Below are 14,104 nucleotides of genomic sequence, written 5' to 3'. Positions count from 1 at the left end.
CTTTGAGGGTAGTAATTTTGTCTTGCTCTGTTATACTCTCCAAGTGCTTAGTACAGTGTTTCCCACTCTGTAGGTGCTCAGTAAATGTCATTGATTAGGAGCAATTCTAGAAGTTGGGCAGTTGAAATTGATATTAAGTAATAGTTGTCTCTTGGCAAATACCGATCACTTTAACGAATGCAGTGATATCAATAACATTTTTAAGGAGAGTGCTTGGTTGTCAAAGTTGATATGTGAGCCCTCTTGATCTTTAAACAGAAGCGTTCTTAAGATAGCATTTTATTCAATAAACTCCATTAATCCAACAATTGATTTTAAGAGACAATTACTCTAATAGAAAATTTTGATTGACAAGATTGAGTGCTTCACTTGTGCTGGATGATTTAAATTCCCCAAATGACTCAGTGGTTCAGTTCTTATTAATGCTATCAGAAATCGTGGAGTTATTCTGTACTTACTTTTAGGTCTAGATGTATTGAATCATCAGCATTTATGCTGATGTATTGTAGGGCTTGCGTTTGCCTAGTTGTCTGCGTGCATGCTCATCATAATCAATCCTTGGGAAGCAGTGTGGCCTAGTGGAAAGAGCCCGGGCCTGGGAGTCAGAGGACCTAGGTTCTAATCCCGGCTCCGCCATTTGTCTGCTGTGTGACGTTGGGCAAGTCACTTTTTTGTGCCTCAGTTCCCTCATCTGAAATATGGGGAATCAATACTTGTGCTGTCTCCTACTTAGAATGTGAGCCCCATGTGGGGCCTGATTATCTTGTATATCCCCCAGTGCCGAGTACAGTGCTTGGCTTGTAGTAGATGCTTAACAAGTACCACAATTTTTTAAAAAAACTCTTTTCCACCCCATTCCACTTAAGTACTCTTGCTCTTGTTTGCTTTTACTCTATATTTTCCCTTTTCTATACTAACTGTGAAATCAGTTCCTTTCAGGTATTTTGTTTTGCATAGGGAAGGCAGTCATCTTTTTCTGTTGCTACTCTTGTCAGCAAAACAGAATCTTTTATCATCCGTTCTCTTTGAGGGATTCCTCTTTATTTAAATCAAATAGTGATCATAATCTTAAGTTAATTTAACATTGCATTTTCAAAGTTTTTTGTTGCTGCTTGGAAAGAGTTTATAACTACATTCCTAATGAAATGAATAATGGCTTCATTCTCATTTCCCTTTAATCCTTTGCATTTATTTTGACCGGTCCTAAAAAGAGTGCCAATTTTCTTAGCGCTGTTCCTTTCGGGGAGTTGGGTTGATGTGACTGGGATGTTGTGAATAAGTCAGAGGAGCCTTCTTGGAGGAGGTGGGAATTTTAGGAAGTCTTCAAAGATGGAAAGAGCTGTGGGCTGGTGAGTGTGTTGGGAGGGCAGGAAGTTCCAGACAAGGGGACAGTGTGAGTGAGAGGTCAGAATCGAAAGTGAGGTACAGATCATAGGAGAGTTCACACCACCAGTGATGTCTGTCGAACGCTCTATACAGGTAGATAAACTTGGGGAGGAGGGAAAAGTGCCAACTGGGGAACAGCTAGTGAAGAGAGCTGATACACTTAGATGGAGAAAGCAGAGAGCTCAGATGCTTGTGGTAAAGCATTTCTCCCTATTTGGGAGAAGTGGGTAGCCTTGGAAAGTTCTCGAGGAAGGGCGAGGTGTGAGCTAAAGCGATGCTTCCAAGAAGGTGATCAGGACAGCAGCCGGTGTTACCGACTGAAGGAGGGAGAGGCTGGGGCAGGGAGATCAGTGAGGAAACTGATTTCAGTCATCTGGCTAGGATTTGACAAGAGCTTGGACCTGAATAGTAGCTGTTTGGGTGGAGAGGAAGGAAGCAAAACCAGAGGTGAACTGGAAAGATGTAGCAGTTGATTGTGTTGGAAATCTGAAGACACTGAGGACTCGAGGGGTGCCAAGGTTGGAGGCTTCTGGGGTAGAGAGAATGGTGGTATTATTGACAGGTAATGAGAAGCAGCATGGGCATGAGAGTCAGAAGGACCTGGGTTCTCATCCTGGCTCCACCATTTGTCTGCTGGGTGACCTTGGGCAAGTCACTTCACCTCTCTCTATGCCTCAGTTACCTCATCTGTAAAATGGAGATTGACTGTGAGCCCCTCGTGGAGTAGGGACTGCGTCCAACCTGATTAGCTTGTATCTACCCCGATGCTTAGAACAGTGCCTGGCACATAGAGCTTAACAAATACCATTAAGAGAAAAGGTAGGAAGGTTAGCAGAAGGAATGGGTTTGAGCAGGGGCGATGATAATTCAGTTTCTTACTTCAGAAGTTAATTTTTTTTTGTTTGCTTTTCCCTTTCCAACAAATTGGGCAGGGAAAATAGGGCCCCTGAGAGGATCTGACGGCAGATCTGGGGCTGGAGAGACTTAGCAGCAGGAAGTCTGAGAACAACTTCTTCCTTGTAGAAATAAACTATGGTTAAAAAAAAAGTATTTGAGCTCTTCCTTTGGGCTGCGGGGAGGGATCAGGAGGAAGATCACAGGGAAAACAGTGAAGGGGAAAAAGGGTAGGAACTAGGACCTAGGCCCCAACTGGGAACCTGAAGTAAAGGGAGAGTTTGGTTTTTTCGTTTGTTTTAAATGGTATTTGTTAAGCCCTTACTATGTGACAGATAATGCTCTAAGAGCTGGGGTAGATACAAGTTAGTTAGGTTGGATACAGTCCCTGACCCCACATAGGGCTCACAGACTTAATCCCCATTTTGCAGATGAGGTAACTGAGGCACAAGTGACTTGCCCAAGGTCACACAACAAAGTGGCAGATCCAGGATTCGAACCCAGGTCCTTCTGACTCCCAGGCTTGTGCTCTATCCATTAGGCAACACTGCTTCATGTCTACTCTTTGAAGAAAGTAGTCTTGTCTGTATCTGTTCCCATATGAGGAGACCATTTATGACTCTCATGTGAGGTGTTGTGTAGATTTTCTTAGAACTTTAGAAGACCACACAGGGTGGGGGGAAAGGTATTGGTAGCTGCTGATTAAACCAATAAATACTAATGTGTGCTTTTAAAATAATTTGCATTGTCTACTGTTTTTACGGTGTCTTAACCCCATTTGCTTGTATCCACCCCAGCGCTTAGAACAACAGTGCCTGGCACATAATAAGAGCTTACCAAATACCATAGTTATCATTTGAGCTGTTTGCTGTTTAAGCACATGTACTCATTTTTTTTTCTTCTTTTCTCTAGCCTTCATGAAGAAATCAATGATTTTTATGAATATATGTCTCCCAGACCAGAGGAAGAGAAAATGCGAATGGAAGTGGTGAATAGGATAGAAAATGTGATTAAGGAGCTATGGCCTACTGCTGATGTGAGTAGTCATCTATAATACTATATGTAACAAATAATATACTATCAATGACATACCATTATTAACAGCACATTTAAGTCTGTAATTATTGGTAATATATAATATTAATAGTAATAGTGAAATCTAAAATTTCAGAACAGAGGGCTTCTGATCCCTTTATTGTAAGTTTTTTAAAAACAGTGAAACCTCACTCTTGGAGTAACTACTCTAAAATCTAACACCGAACCTTTTACTTGAAGAAATAAATGATCTTTCCATCCAGTTTTGTCTTCAGGGTTAGCCATTAATCAGTTTTTTATAGTTCTGTTTTTGTACTGAAACAGTATTTAAAGTTTACCGTGTTTCTGGGTTTTTGTTTTTTTTTTGTAATTCTTTCCCATTTCTTCTTGTATAGTAATGCCCAAAAGTCAACTTAGGTTTAAGGACAAAAGTCGGTGGAGAAATGTTTGTCCTACTTATCCGGAAATCGCTTTTTGCTGCATTTGATATATAAAGCTCTGAATATAGTGCTTCGCAAACAGCAAACACTCAACTCTGTATTAGTTGATGGTAGAGCTTAGGAGAAGGCAAGAATGCATTTTTCCTAACCACTACTGCTACCCACCTCTACAAACCCCCAAAGTTTGGGATTTTCTCCTTACCCACCATCAGATTTCTCTTTTTTCTGAAATTCTTGCTCTGGATGAATTGTTAATTTATGTTGATAATTCAAAACAGTTATCTCCAAGGTATATTATCCCGTTCAGTTCATTTAAGAAGGAAATTACTAAACAATACCAAAGAAAAATCCTCATTTTTCCTCATGTGTTTGCAGTTATTTGTCTGTTGCTCTCTTTCTAGCATCGTCGATGGGTTAGGCACGATTTTCAGTTAATACGTAGCAGTTAACTATTTTTCATCTAGCGTTAAGATGCAAGGGTTACATTCTTGTGAAACCCTGCGGTGAGGGAGACTCATGGGGTTAGGCCCATGCTCCCTTTTTATATATTTATACACAAGGTATTTGCTAAGCGCTTACTATGTGCCAGGCACAGTACCAAGCTCTAGGGTCGATACAAGCAAATCAGATGTGAGGATCATAGCCTTAATCTCCATTTTACAACTGAGGTAACTGAAGCACAGGGGAGGTGAAGTGACTTCTCCAAAGTCACACAGCAGGCAAGTGAGAGCCGGGATTAGAACCCAGATCCTTCTGACTTCCAGGCCCGTGCTCTAGCCATTAGACCACCCTACCTTTCACTGCCTGAGTAGTTCATCCATTCATTCATTATCATATTTATTGAGCATTTACTGGGTGCAAAGCACAGTACTAAGCGCTTGAGGGAGTACAGTATAACAAGAAACAGAAACATCCCTGCCCTCAGTGAGCTCACACTCTAGAGGTTCCTTCCAAAACGCAGCAGGCCAAGCCCAGGCCAGCCCGTGCTGTCAGAGGGACTCTTCCCGATTCCCTCGTCACATCCTATCCAAAATGTGCACCGGAAATACCAGTGGTGACAGAACCCAGTGTCCTTGTAACACAAGCCCCCAGTTGGAAGACCGCACGTTTGCATTACCATGAAATGCCAGGAGAGGGTAGCAAAAATCAGTCTCAAACCTGCCATTGCAAAATTAATTTTTTAATGCCATGTTTATCTATTTCAGGTCCAGATATTCGGAAGTTTTAAAACTGGCTTGTATTTGCCTACCAGGTTTGTTGATTTGTAAAGTTTTTTATTGTGAGATATTGGTATTGATTTGAGTTTTGCTTCCCGCTTTGTGCAAGATTCACCTGTGCACAAGTGATCATATTTATGTTGACAAGAAAACGGCCTCTGCTTACTCCCTAGCTATATATCCTGCCCAAGCTTTATAATAAAGGCGAAAATGGCTTGCATCCTCAGTACAAGTAATACTCTGATTCATAGCGTGCCTTTCATCCTCAAAACCCAAATTCATTTCCATCTATTATCTCATCTTCTCCCAAAGTCTCAGTGACTAGGGAGTGGTAATAATCATAATTTCCCCTTTTACCGGTGAAGGAAGTAATCAAATAACAGGGCCAAGCTAAAGACCCCAGACTCTTTCCGTCAATGTATTTGCTTTTATGAGTCTTTGGGAAGCTATTTGGAAGCAGCAGCAGAACTAAAATGTTAAAAAAACAAAAAAACATGTTAGGGTGCTCAGGATTTCAAGTGAAGATCTGCTTAAACAGACAACCCTCCCCATAGACCGTTTGGCCCCACTGGAGTTCACAGAGCGAAAAGGTGGTGGGATTTAACTGCCTCTTTGAGGTTGTCTGTGGTCACCCTGGAGTCTTAGCACTTAGTATAATGCTCTACACACAGTAAGCGCTCAATAAATACGATTGAATGAATGAGTCCCCGTCACCACTCAGCCTCCAGCCCAGAGGCTGCCCAAGAGGGCTTGGCCTGGGCATGGTGGGGCATCTTAATGTGGCTGAAGGAAGGAGTATCTGCTTTCAAAGAAGTGGAAGGTTTCTTTCCCAGGCTTGTGGTTTGTGGGGGGAGGGGAAACCAAGTAAGGCTTTTAGGCTTTGCCACTGTCCCTCCCATTTCCCTTCTGCTCCAAACAATATCCCTTTCTTGAAGGGGTGGAGAACATGGTCAGACAGAATGTCACGCCCACTCTTTCCCACCCCTTCCATTCTTTCTTCTTGGCAGTCTACATTTCCAATTGTTCAGACCCTTCATAACCCATTATCTACCGAACCATCAGTGGTATTTATTGAGCACTTGCTGTGCATAGAGCACCTCACTAAGGGTTTAGTCAATTTCCCCATAACACACATTCTCACTACACCTTTTGGGGTAAAATGCTATAGGGGAGTACACTTTCCACACAACTATGTGTCTCTCTGAGCAGAATGCAGTGTGAGGACAGAAGAGCCTGTTGGGAGTAAGTCTGCAGGGTCAGCTGTTTATAATGTTGAGCCTGCCAGAAATGGAACCCCCAGGGTTATTGGGAAAATTGATTGCGTTTGGGGTTTTCATTGAATTTCTTGTTCAGAATCTCAGGGGCTCTGTTGCCATCTGAAGATTCTTTACCGCTCTCATGTGGAAGAGAACCTGGAGAATGTGATTGTGATAGCAGTGCCTCGCTCTCTGAAGTTTAATTTGTAAACGATGGAGGCATAGGGGAGTTTCCTCCCCGGAAAAAAAAATATCGACTGGTGGAGACTGGACACATTTTTGGGGAGGATTTGGAGTTTTGTGTGTGTTTCCTAGCATTTTTAACTTCTGTGATGATTTGAAACTGAAATGTTGAAATGTATTAAAGTAAGAACCATTTTGGTTTTCTTTCCTTCGAGTGACTTTTGGTTTTCATGTTTTCAGTGACATTGACCTTGTGGTATTTGGGAAGTGGGAGAATTTACCCCTGTGGACGTTGGAAGAGGCGCTTAGAAAGCACAAGGTTGCAGATGAACATTCTGTGAAAGTTTTAGACAAAGCAACTGTAAGTTCCCGAACACTCTGGCCATTTAACCTGTACAATTTAGGGTTTTCTGGGAAATAGATGTTGGGCCTAGACTGGGTTCTGGTTGATTGTATTCGCTTATATTTTCTGGGCTAGAATTTGATTCTGCCAGCCCCTTGCCACTCCTCTCTGTAATTCCTCTGGGTTGGCTCTCAAGACTTTGAGCTTGTTAATGGGTAGGGGTTGTGTCTGTTATATTGCTATACTGTACTCTTCCAAGCACTCAGTAGAGTGCTTTCTTTCTTCTTGGCAGTCTACATTGCCACTTGCCAATAAGTCCTACTGACTGACTGACCATTCTGCCAGTCAGGTGCTGGTTTTGTTAGAAATACCTAATTTCGTGCTCAGAAATTTTGATAATTGAGCAACCTCTGAGAATATCACATATCCAGGGAGAAACGTTTTCACGCAACAGAAGCAGCATGACTTGGTGGGGAACATCACTGGCTGGCAGTTAGAGGACATGGGTTCTAATCCTGATTCTACCACCTGTCTGTGTGACCCCGGGCAAGTCACTTCAGGTTCTTGTGCCTCAGTTACCTCGTCTGTAAGTGTGGGGGTTGACTGGGAGTGCCATGTAGGACATGGACTTTGTCCAACCTGATTAGCCTCCTTTCGTGATCTTTACTACTATTCCATTTAGCACCCCAAATGTTCCCTCTTGTGACTCATTTTGGACTGTTCATTCAAGTAAACTATTGTGGAGAAAATATTAAATCCCTATCATAGTAATAGTAATCGTATTTGTTCTGTAGTATTTCAGTGAGTAATAAGAGCATTAATTGGGGTATTTGTTAAACACTGTGTGCCAAATATTGTCCTAAGCACGGGGGGAGATGGAGGTAATCAGGTTGGAGACAGTCCTTGTCATGGGGATCACAGGTCTAAGTAGCAGGGGAAAACTGAGGCCCAGAGTAAATAAATAACTTCACCAAGGTCACACTGCTGGGATTATAACACAGGTCTTTTGACTCCCAAGCCTGTGTTCTTTCCACTAAGCCATGCAACTTCTTTTTTACTGAAATATTGTATCCAGGAAGAGGATATTGGTATCTATTAAGCACTTCCCGTGTGCTAAGGCCTGTACAAAGTGCTAGGGTATTATTATTGTTGTATTTAAGCACTTTCTATGTGTCATGCACTGTTGCAGTGTGGCTCAGTGGAAAGAGCCCGGGCTTGGGAGTCAGAGGTCATGGGTTCGAATCCCGTCTCTGCCACTTGGCAGCTGTGTGACTGTGGGCAAGTCACTGATCTTCTCTGGGCCTCAGTTACCTCATCTGTAAAATGGGGATTAAGACTGTGAGCCAATCTGATTTCCCTCTATCTGCCCCAGCGCTTAGAACAGTGCTCTGCACATAGTAAGCACTTAACAAATACCAACAATATTATTATTATTATTGAGGTAGATATAGGATAATCAGGTTGGACACTGTTCCCTATCCCAGATAAGGCTCTCAGTCCAAGCCGGGCACAAAAGATATTAAACACTCGTAGTTTACATATTAGTAGAAAGACTTAACCTCCCACTCACCTTTAACTTTGTTCCCTGTCTTTCTCATGCACTGTTCAGCCTGGTCTTTATTTTTATTGTTTTTCTTTTCAGGTACCTATTATTAAACTGACAGATTCTTTCACAGAAGTAAAAGTTGATATCAGCTTTAATGTGCAAAATGGTGTGAAGGCAGCCCAGCTTATAAAAGATTTTACAAAGGTAAGTAAGTGCCTGTTGATAGGTTGAAATCCCTCACAAAAATTTGCCTCCATATGTATTAGTCATGCTGGGATTTTGTTGTTTTCAGGAATCTTCCGGCCCCCACTTTTTTTCCACAGGTGTGTTTTGGCCAGGATAGTGCTACTAGAATTATCCTTATTTCTTTGTAGTCTTTTCCTAGAAGTTAGCTGTTTTAAAAAGCAATGACTGCCGCCTTATTTATATTAGCCTGCAATCTCACATTTCCTCCTACTTTCAAGCTTATCTACTTGGCTGTCCTGCCGACACCTCAAACAAACGTGCAAAAGTGAACCCTTATTTTCCCACCCAAACCCTGTCCTACTCCTGTCTTTCCCATCACTGTAGACAGCACCACTGTCCTCCCTATCTGACAAACCCACAATGTTATCGTTGTCCTCAGCTCATCTCTGACATTCCACCCACATATTCCATCTGTCACCAAATCCCATAGGTTCTACCTTCACAAGATTGCTAAGCTAAAATTCGCTTTCTTCTCCATCCAAAATGCTACCATGCTGATCCAAGCACTTATTCTATTCCACCTTGACTGCTGCATCTACTTCCTTGCCAATCTCCTTGTCTCTCCCCACTCTAATCTACACTTCACTCCGCTGCACAGAGTGTTTGTCAACAAAAACATTCAGTCCATGTGTTTCCATACCTCAAGAACCTCCAATGGCTGCCCATCCACCTTGGCAGCAAACAGAAACTCTTTACCATTGTCTTTAAAACAATCAGCTTTAATCAGTGAGCTTGCTCCATCCTACCTCACCTCACTAATCTACCACAGTTCCTTTAGTTCCAGCTTACTCACTGTGTCCCGTTCTCGTTATCTTGCCACCGAACCATTTCCCACCCCCTCCCCCTAGCCTGGAACTCCCTCCCTCTCCATATACCCCAGACCACCACTCTCTCCACTTTCAAAGCATCTTTTCCAAGGGACCTTCCCCGATTAAGCCCTCTATTTCCTGGCTCCCTCTCCCTTCTGTGTAGTCTATGCACTTTGATCCATGACCTCTGGACGTTTGCTATTTGCCCCACCCCCAACCCCACAGCAGTTAAGTATATATCTTTAAATTATATATTAAAAAGCACTTAGTAATTCATATTAATGTCTGTCTCCCCCTCTAGACTCTAAGCTTGTTATGGGCAGGTAAAGTGTCGGCTAATTCTTTTGTATTGTACTCTCCCAAGCACTTAGTACAATGCTTGTGCATAGTAAGCACTCCATAAATACCACTGATTGATTCCATATCAATTAATTGGACTTTCTGAAATGAGACTCATCAAATAAATACTAAGTGCTTGCTTCCATATAGTGTTGGGTTGAAAGAATAATGGAAAAGATTACCGCCCTTTAAGTTAGCATGTCTGTTGGGAGAGAAATTGGCTCATTTCTTTCTAGTATCACTTAAAAGTAGAAAGGAATGTTGAAGGCAGGTATTGCAGGTGCAGTTTGTCCATTTTATCTTAGATTTTCACATCCAAACTTACTTTACACTGATTTCACTGGGACTTCATAGAATGTACATGTATATTTCACTTTTTTTTTTCAGAAATATCCTGTATTACCTTACCTGGTTTTAGTATTGAAACAGTTCTTGCTGCAGAGGGACCTTAATGAAGTTTTCACAGGTGGAATTGGTTCTTATAGTCTCTTTTTAATGGCAGTCAGTTTTCTTCAGGTAAGCTATGTCTCACATTTATACCATTTTTTTCAATTATGCACTCTAATTAGAGACCTTAATAAGTTTTTTTTAATCTAAAAAATTTGAGTCACAATTGAAATGAATCCACAAGTAGCTCTTGGCTTACACACTGAGTAGTTTTTCAATTCACTTGTAGTTCATTAATGTACAGCTCTACCTATAAGATACAAAAGGCTAGATTTTTTTCCAAAGGTAATTCTGGGTCCGGTGAAGTGAGAGAGTGTGGGTCATTGGCCAGAGCGTGGGCTGAAAGAAGCAGAACTCACATTTAAGGAGATAGAGATTTAATCTCGTTTGATAGTTTCATAAAACACAAACCGAATTTTCAAAATGGCTACTAATTTTTAATGGTACAGTGTATTAAAAACCTAGTTGCCAGAAAGCAGGTAGGAACTGGGTAAACTGAGTGTTATCAGGTGAACGGGTGTATCCCTTCACATGAAGCGTTTTTTTTAATGCCGCTTTCAGCACAAGCCAACCAAACAGACACCTGAAAGAACTTATTTAAATATAACTGGTGAGCAAAATAAAAATTGGTAACTTCATGTAAAGAAGAAATTATGACCCTCTCCTCCCCTTCGCAAAACCTACTTACCTGAACTTAACAGTGAATGTAACTGCCTTTCACTTTTCTCGAATGCAACCTCACTGTGATGTTTTTCCATCATAAAGTGCTTTATCATATGGTACAGAAGGTAAAAGCAAGGCCTGATGATCCAGGGAAAAGTATCGGGTACTAGAAACTTAGTGTCTGGTCCTTTATTCCTCCAGGGGCCAGCACTTACAAAGCAGTTTTGAGAGCAGTAAATATGATATATATGCACCCCCCACTTTATATTGGAGAACCAGCCTGAGAAAAAGGCAAATTTGTGCAAAGCAATTGTAGGAAGAGAAGTGGATTCCAGACCAAATAGACTGTCTTAAAAAACAGAGCAGTACAAGACTGCCGATGGGTTATTTTTATTCTACATTGCTTAAAGGAATAGCTGTTCTTTAAAAAATCATAGAGATGGAGTCTTTAACCATAAAACTTTTCTGCTTTTGCCTTTTCTAGTTGCATCCCCGGGACGATGCCTGCACCCCCGATTCAAACTATGGCGTTCTCTTAATAGAATTTTTTGAGTTGTATGGACGTCACTTCAATTATCTGAAGACTGGCATCCGGATAAAGGGTGGAGGTTCATATGTGGCCAAAGATGATGTGCAGAAAAATATGCTGGATGGCTATAGGCCCTCAATGCTGTATATCGAAGACCCGCTACAGCCAGGTATTGAAGTTACATGAATTTCTGAATTTCTGGAACTCCAGCTGAAGTGAACCAGCTGGGGTTGGCTTAGAGTATTTTGAAACATTTTATTTAGAGAGCCAAACTAAGAGAATCACTTACAATTAGCACTCCCTTCTGTTTTGATGATTTTTTAAACAAAATCTCTCTCAAGATTCTTGTGCATGCTCCCCTCTGAGATTGGAGAAGGATTGGAGACGGTGTTATTTCTCGCCTGTTCCTTTCCCTCTCCCCAACAGGGAATGCAGAAACTGCTGCATGGGTGAATGTTTTGCACTCAATCAGTGGTGTTTCCTGACCACTTACCGGTTGCAGAGCCCTTTACTAAGCACTTGAGAGAGAACAATACATCAGAGTTGGTAGAACATTCTCTGCCCACAGTGAGCTTACCGTCTAGAGGGGAAGACAGACATTAAAATAAATTAGGGATATGTGCATAAGTGCTGTGGGGCTGAGGGTGGCAGGGATGTCAAGTGTTTAATGGATACAGATCCAAATGCATAGGTGACACAGATGGGAAAGCGAGGAAGCGAAATGAGGTCTTAGATGGGGAAGGCGTTTTGGAGGAGATTTTAATAAGGCTTTGAAGGTGGGTATGTAGTGGTCTGTCGTATGTGTAAGGGAAGGACTTCCAGGCCAGAGGAGGGGTGAAGGCAAGGGGTCAGCGCCGAGATAGATGGAATCGAGATTCAGTGAGTAGGATGGCGTTGGAGGAGTGAACCGTGCTGGCTGGGTTGTAGTAGGAAGTCAGTGAAGTAAGGTAGAATATGGCAAGGTGATTGAGTGCACACCGAAAGCCATTGCTGTACAATCTGAGAGACTCCTATTCTAAAGTTCCTTGTAGTAAGGGGCTTGTCTGCTTTATTTATTGTACTCCCCCAGTCACTTAATACAATGCTTGACACACAGTAAGCACTCAGTAAATACCATTGATTGGTTAATAGGAGAAATTTCTGCCAGGACCAAATATTTTCTCTTCCCATGTCTGGGGTTGGAATGGATCGATAGTGGAGAATAAAATTGGAATTCTTGGGTTTTTATAAATGTACAGTGAGCACACCCTAGTTTCTACAGGTAGTATTTTTTGTGAAGAGATTGAAAAACAGGAGTAGGTTGTACAGTATTGATTGTTCCAAACTTTAGGGTGCTCATATTAGGAGGAAGCAATAGCCGTGTCAACTTGGAAAGCAAGTGGGAAAGAAGTTTTGGGGAACTTTGCCGTTTCTGAGGAAATCTAGTGTGAATTTCAACAATTGTGTAGTTTTGGGAAATTTATATTTCTAAATGGGGTCCTTTTGACTCTTATGGGACAATTGAGGGAAATTTACAAGAAATTTAGGATCCACTACTTTTGAATTATTTTTGGATCGAGTGCTGGGTATCGTATTACGGATGTACTAAATGGTATTAAACCACTGCTAAGGGACTCTGACTTGCTTTAAAAAAACAACTTTGGTGTGTCATTGTTATAGTGCAAAGGAACAGACAGAACAAGGCTGGGAAAGATTTTGGTTTTTCAGTGTCGCAGTGTGGCCTTACATTAGCAGTTGGATATTTGGCATAAGTTCAGGGAACTCAGAGCAGCTGATTCTAGGTCAGCATTGGTCAGATTTATTTCCTTAATGCATGCGTTTATTTTTAAGGTAATGATGTTGGAAGGAGTTCCTACGGTGCCATGCAAGTGAAACAGGCCTTTGAATATGCCTATCTTGTTTTGAGTCGTGCAGTGTCACCAATAGCTAAGTGCTTTCCCATCGGTGAAACCGAAAGGTAAAAGCTGAATGAAAAGCAACACCTCAGATCAAGCCATTGACTCTGTGTTTTGACGGCTGCTTAACTAATGCTTTTCTCCATCACCTTTTGCAGCATATTAGGAAGAATAATTAGAGTCACCCAAGAAGTAGCCACTTATAGAGATTGGATATCAAAGAAGTGGGGCTTGCAAAGCAGGCCTGAACCTTCGTGCAATGGTAAGAATTGTTGTCTCATTTGATATTTTGCATGGTGGGGGGGGGGGGGTTCGGGGGTTGTGCACACACGGAGTGTGTGTGCACGTGTGCACGCAATGGGAAGAAACATTTTCCAATTTCTTACCCTCTTTCAGGAAACGGTGTTACATTGATAGTAGATACTCAGCCCTTAGATAAGCGTAACAATAATCTCTCTGAAGAGAATGAAGCCCTGGGAAAATGTAGAAGTAAAACTTCAGAAGCTCTTAGTAAGCACTCTTCAAACTCTTCATCAGGTCCAGTGTCTTCCTCTTCTGCCACACAGTCAAGCTCTAGTGATGTCGTAAGTATTTAAAACTCAGCCACTAAACTTGGAGAATGCTTTTTTGTCACTACAGTAACTGTCTCTAAAGAGCTGAAAACTAGCCCAGCTTGCAGCGCTTTTGTTATTACATTGTCATTGTACGGTTTATCCATTCATGCCATTGAGTCGTGTCTATTTTAAGATGAGAGAATTTCTGTTTGAAAAATCTTTGCCCTATTAGGGAGTGTATTAATGTTAGTGGTCAACAATGTAGGAGAGAAAAAGACTCCGACCCAAATGAAAAATAGCAGGGATAGTTGTTGGAGTGTGG

General features: G+C 41.7%; 1 protein-coding gene across 2 annotated transcripts in view; it reads left to right on the top strand.

Moving 5' to 3' along the window:
- The window catches only part of TENT4B (terminal nucleotidyltransferase 4B), a 64,503-nt gene that overhangs the window by 42,207 nt on the left and 8,192 nt on the right, over nucleotides 1–14,104 (top strand). For both annotated transcript variants that reach the window (XM_029075154.1, XM_029075153.2), the window contains exons 2-10: nucleotides 3,193–3,316; nucleotides 4,961–5,007; nucleotides 6,652–6,772; nucleotides 8,397–8,504; nucleotides 10,082–10,210; nucleotides 11,289–11,502; nucleotides 13,164–13,290; nucleotides 13,387–13,490; nucleotides 13,625–13,812. In XM_029075154.1, coding sequence (XP_028930987.1) covers nucleotides 3,193–3,316; nucleotides 4,961–5,007; nucleotides 6,652–6,772; nucleotides 8,397–8,504; nucleotides 10,082–10,210; nucleotides 11,289–11,502; nucleotides 13,164–13,290; nucleotides 13,387–13,490; nucleotides 13,625–13,812 — 1,162 coding nt within the window. The remainder of the gene's footprint in view (nucleotides 1–3,192; nucleotides 3,317–4,960; nucleotides 5,008–6,651; nucleotides 6,773–8,396; nucleotides 8,505–10,081; nucleotides 10,211–11,288; nucleotides 11,503–13,163; nucleotides 13,291–13,386; nucleotides 13,491–13,624; nucleotides 13,813–14,104) is intronic.

The sequence above is a fragment of the Ornithorhynchus anatinus genome, chromosome 11 (assembly GCF_004115215.2).
Source record: "Ornithorhynchus anatinus isolate Pmale09 chromosome 11, mOrnAna1.pri.v4, whole genome shotgun sequence".
Classification (NCBI taxonomy): Eukaryota; Metazoa; Chordata; class Mammalia; order Monotremata; family Ornithorhynchidae; genus Ornithorhynchus; species Ornithorhynchus anatinus.
The sequence above is the reverse complement of the archived record's forward strand: the minus strand, read 5'-3'. Positions and strand labels throughout refer to the sequence as shown.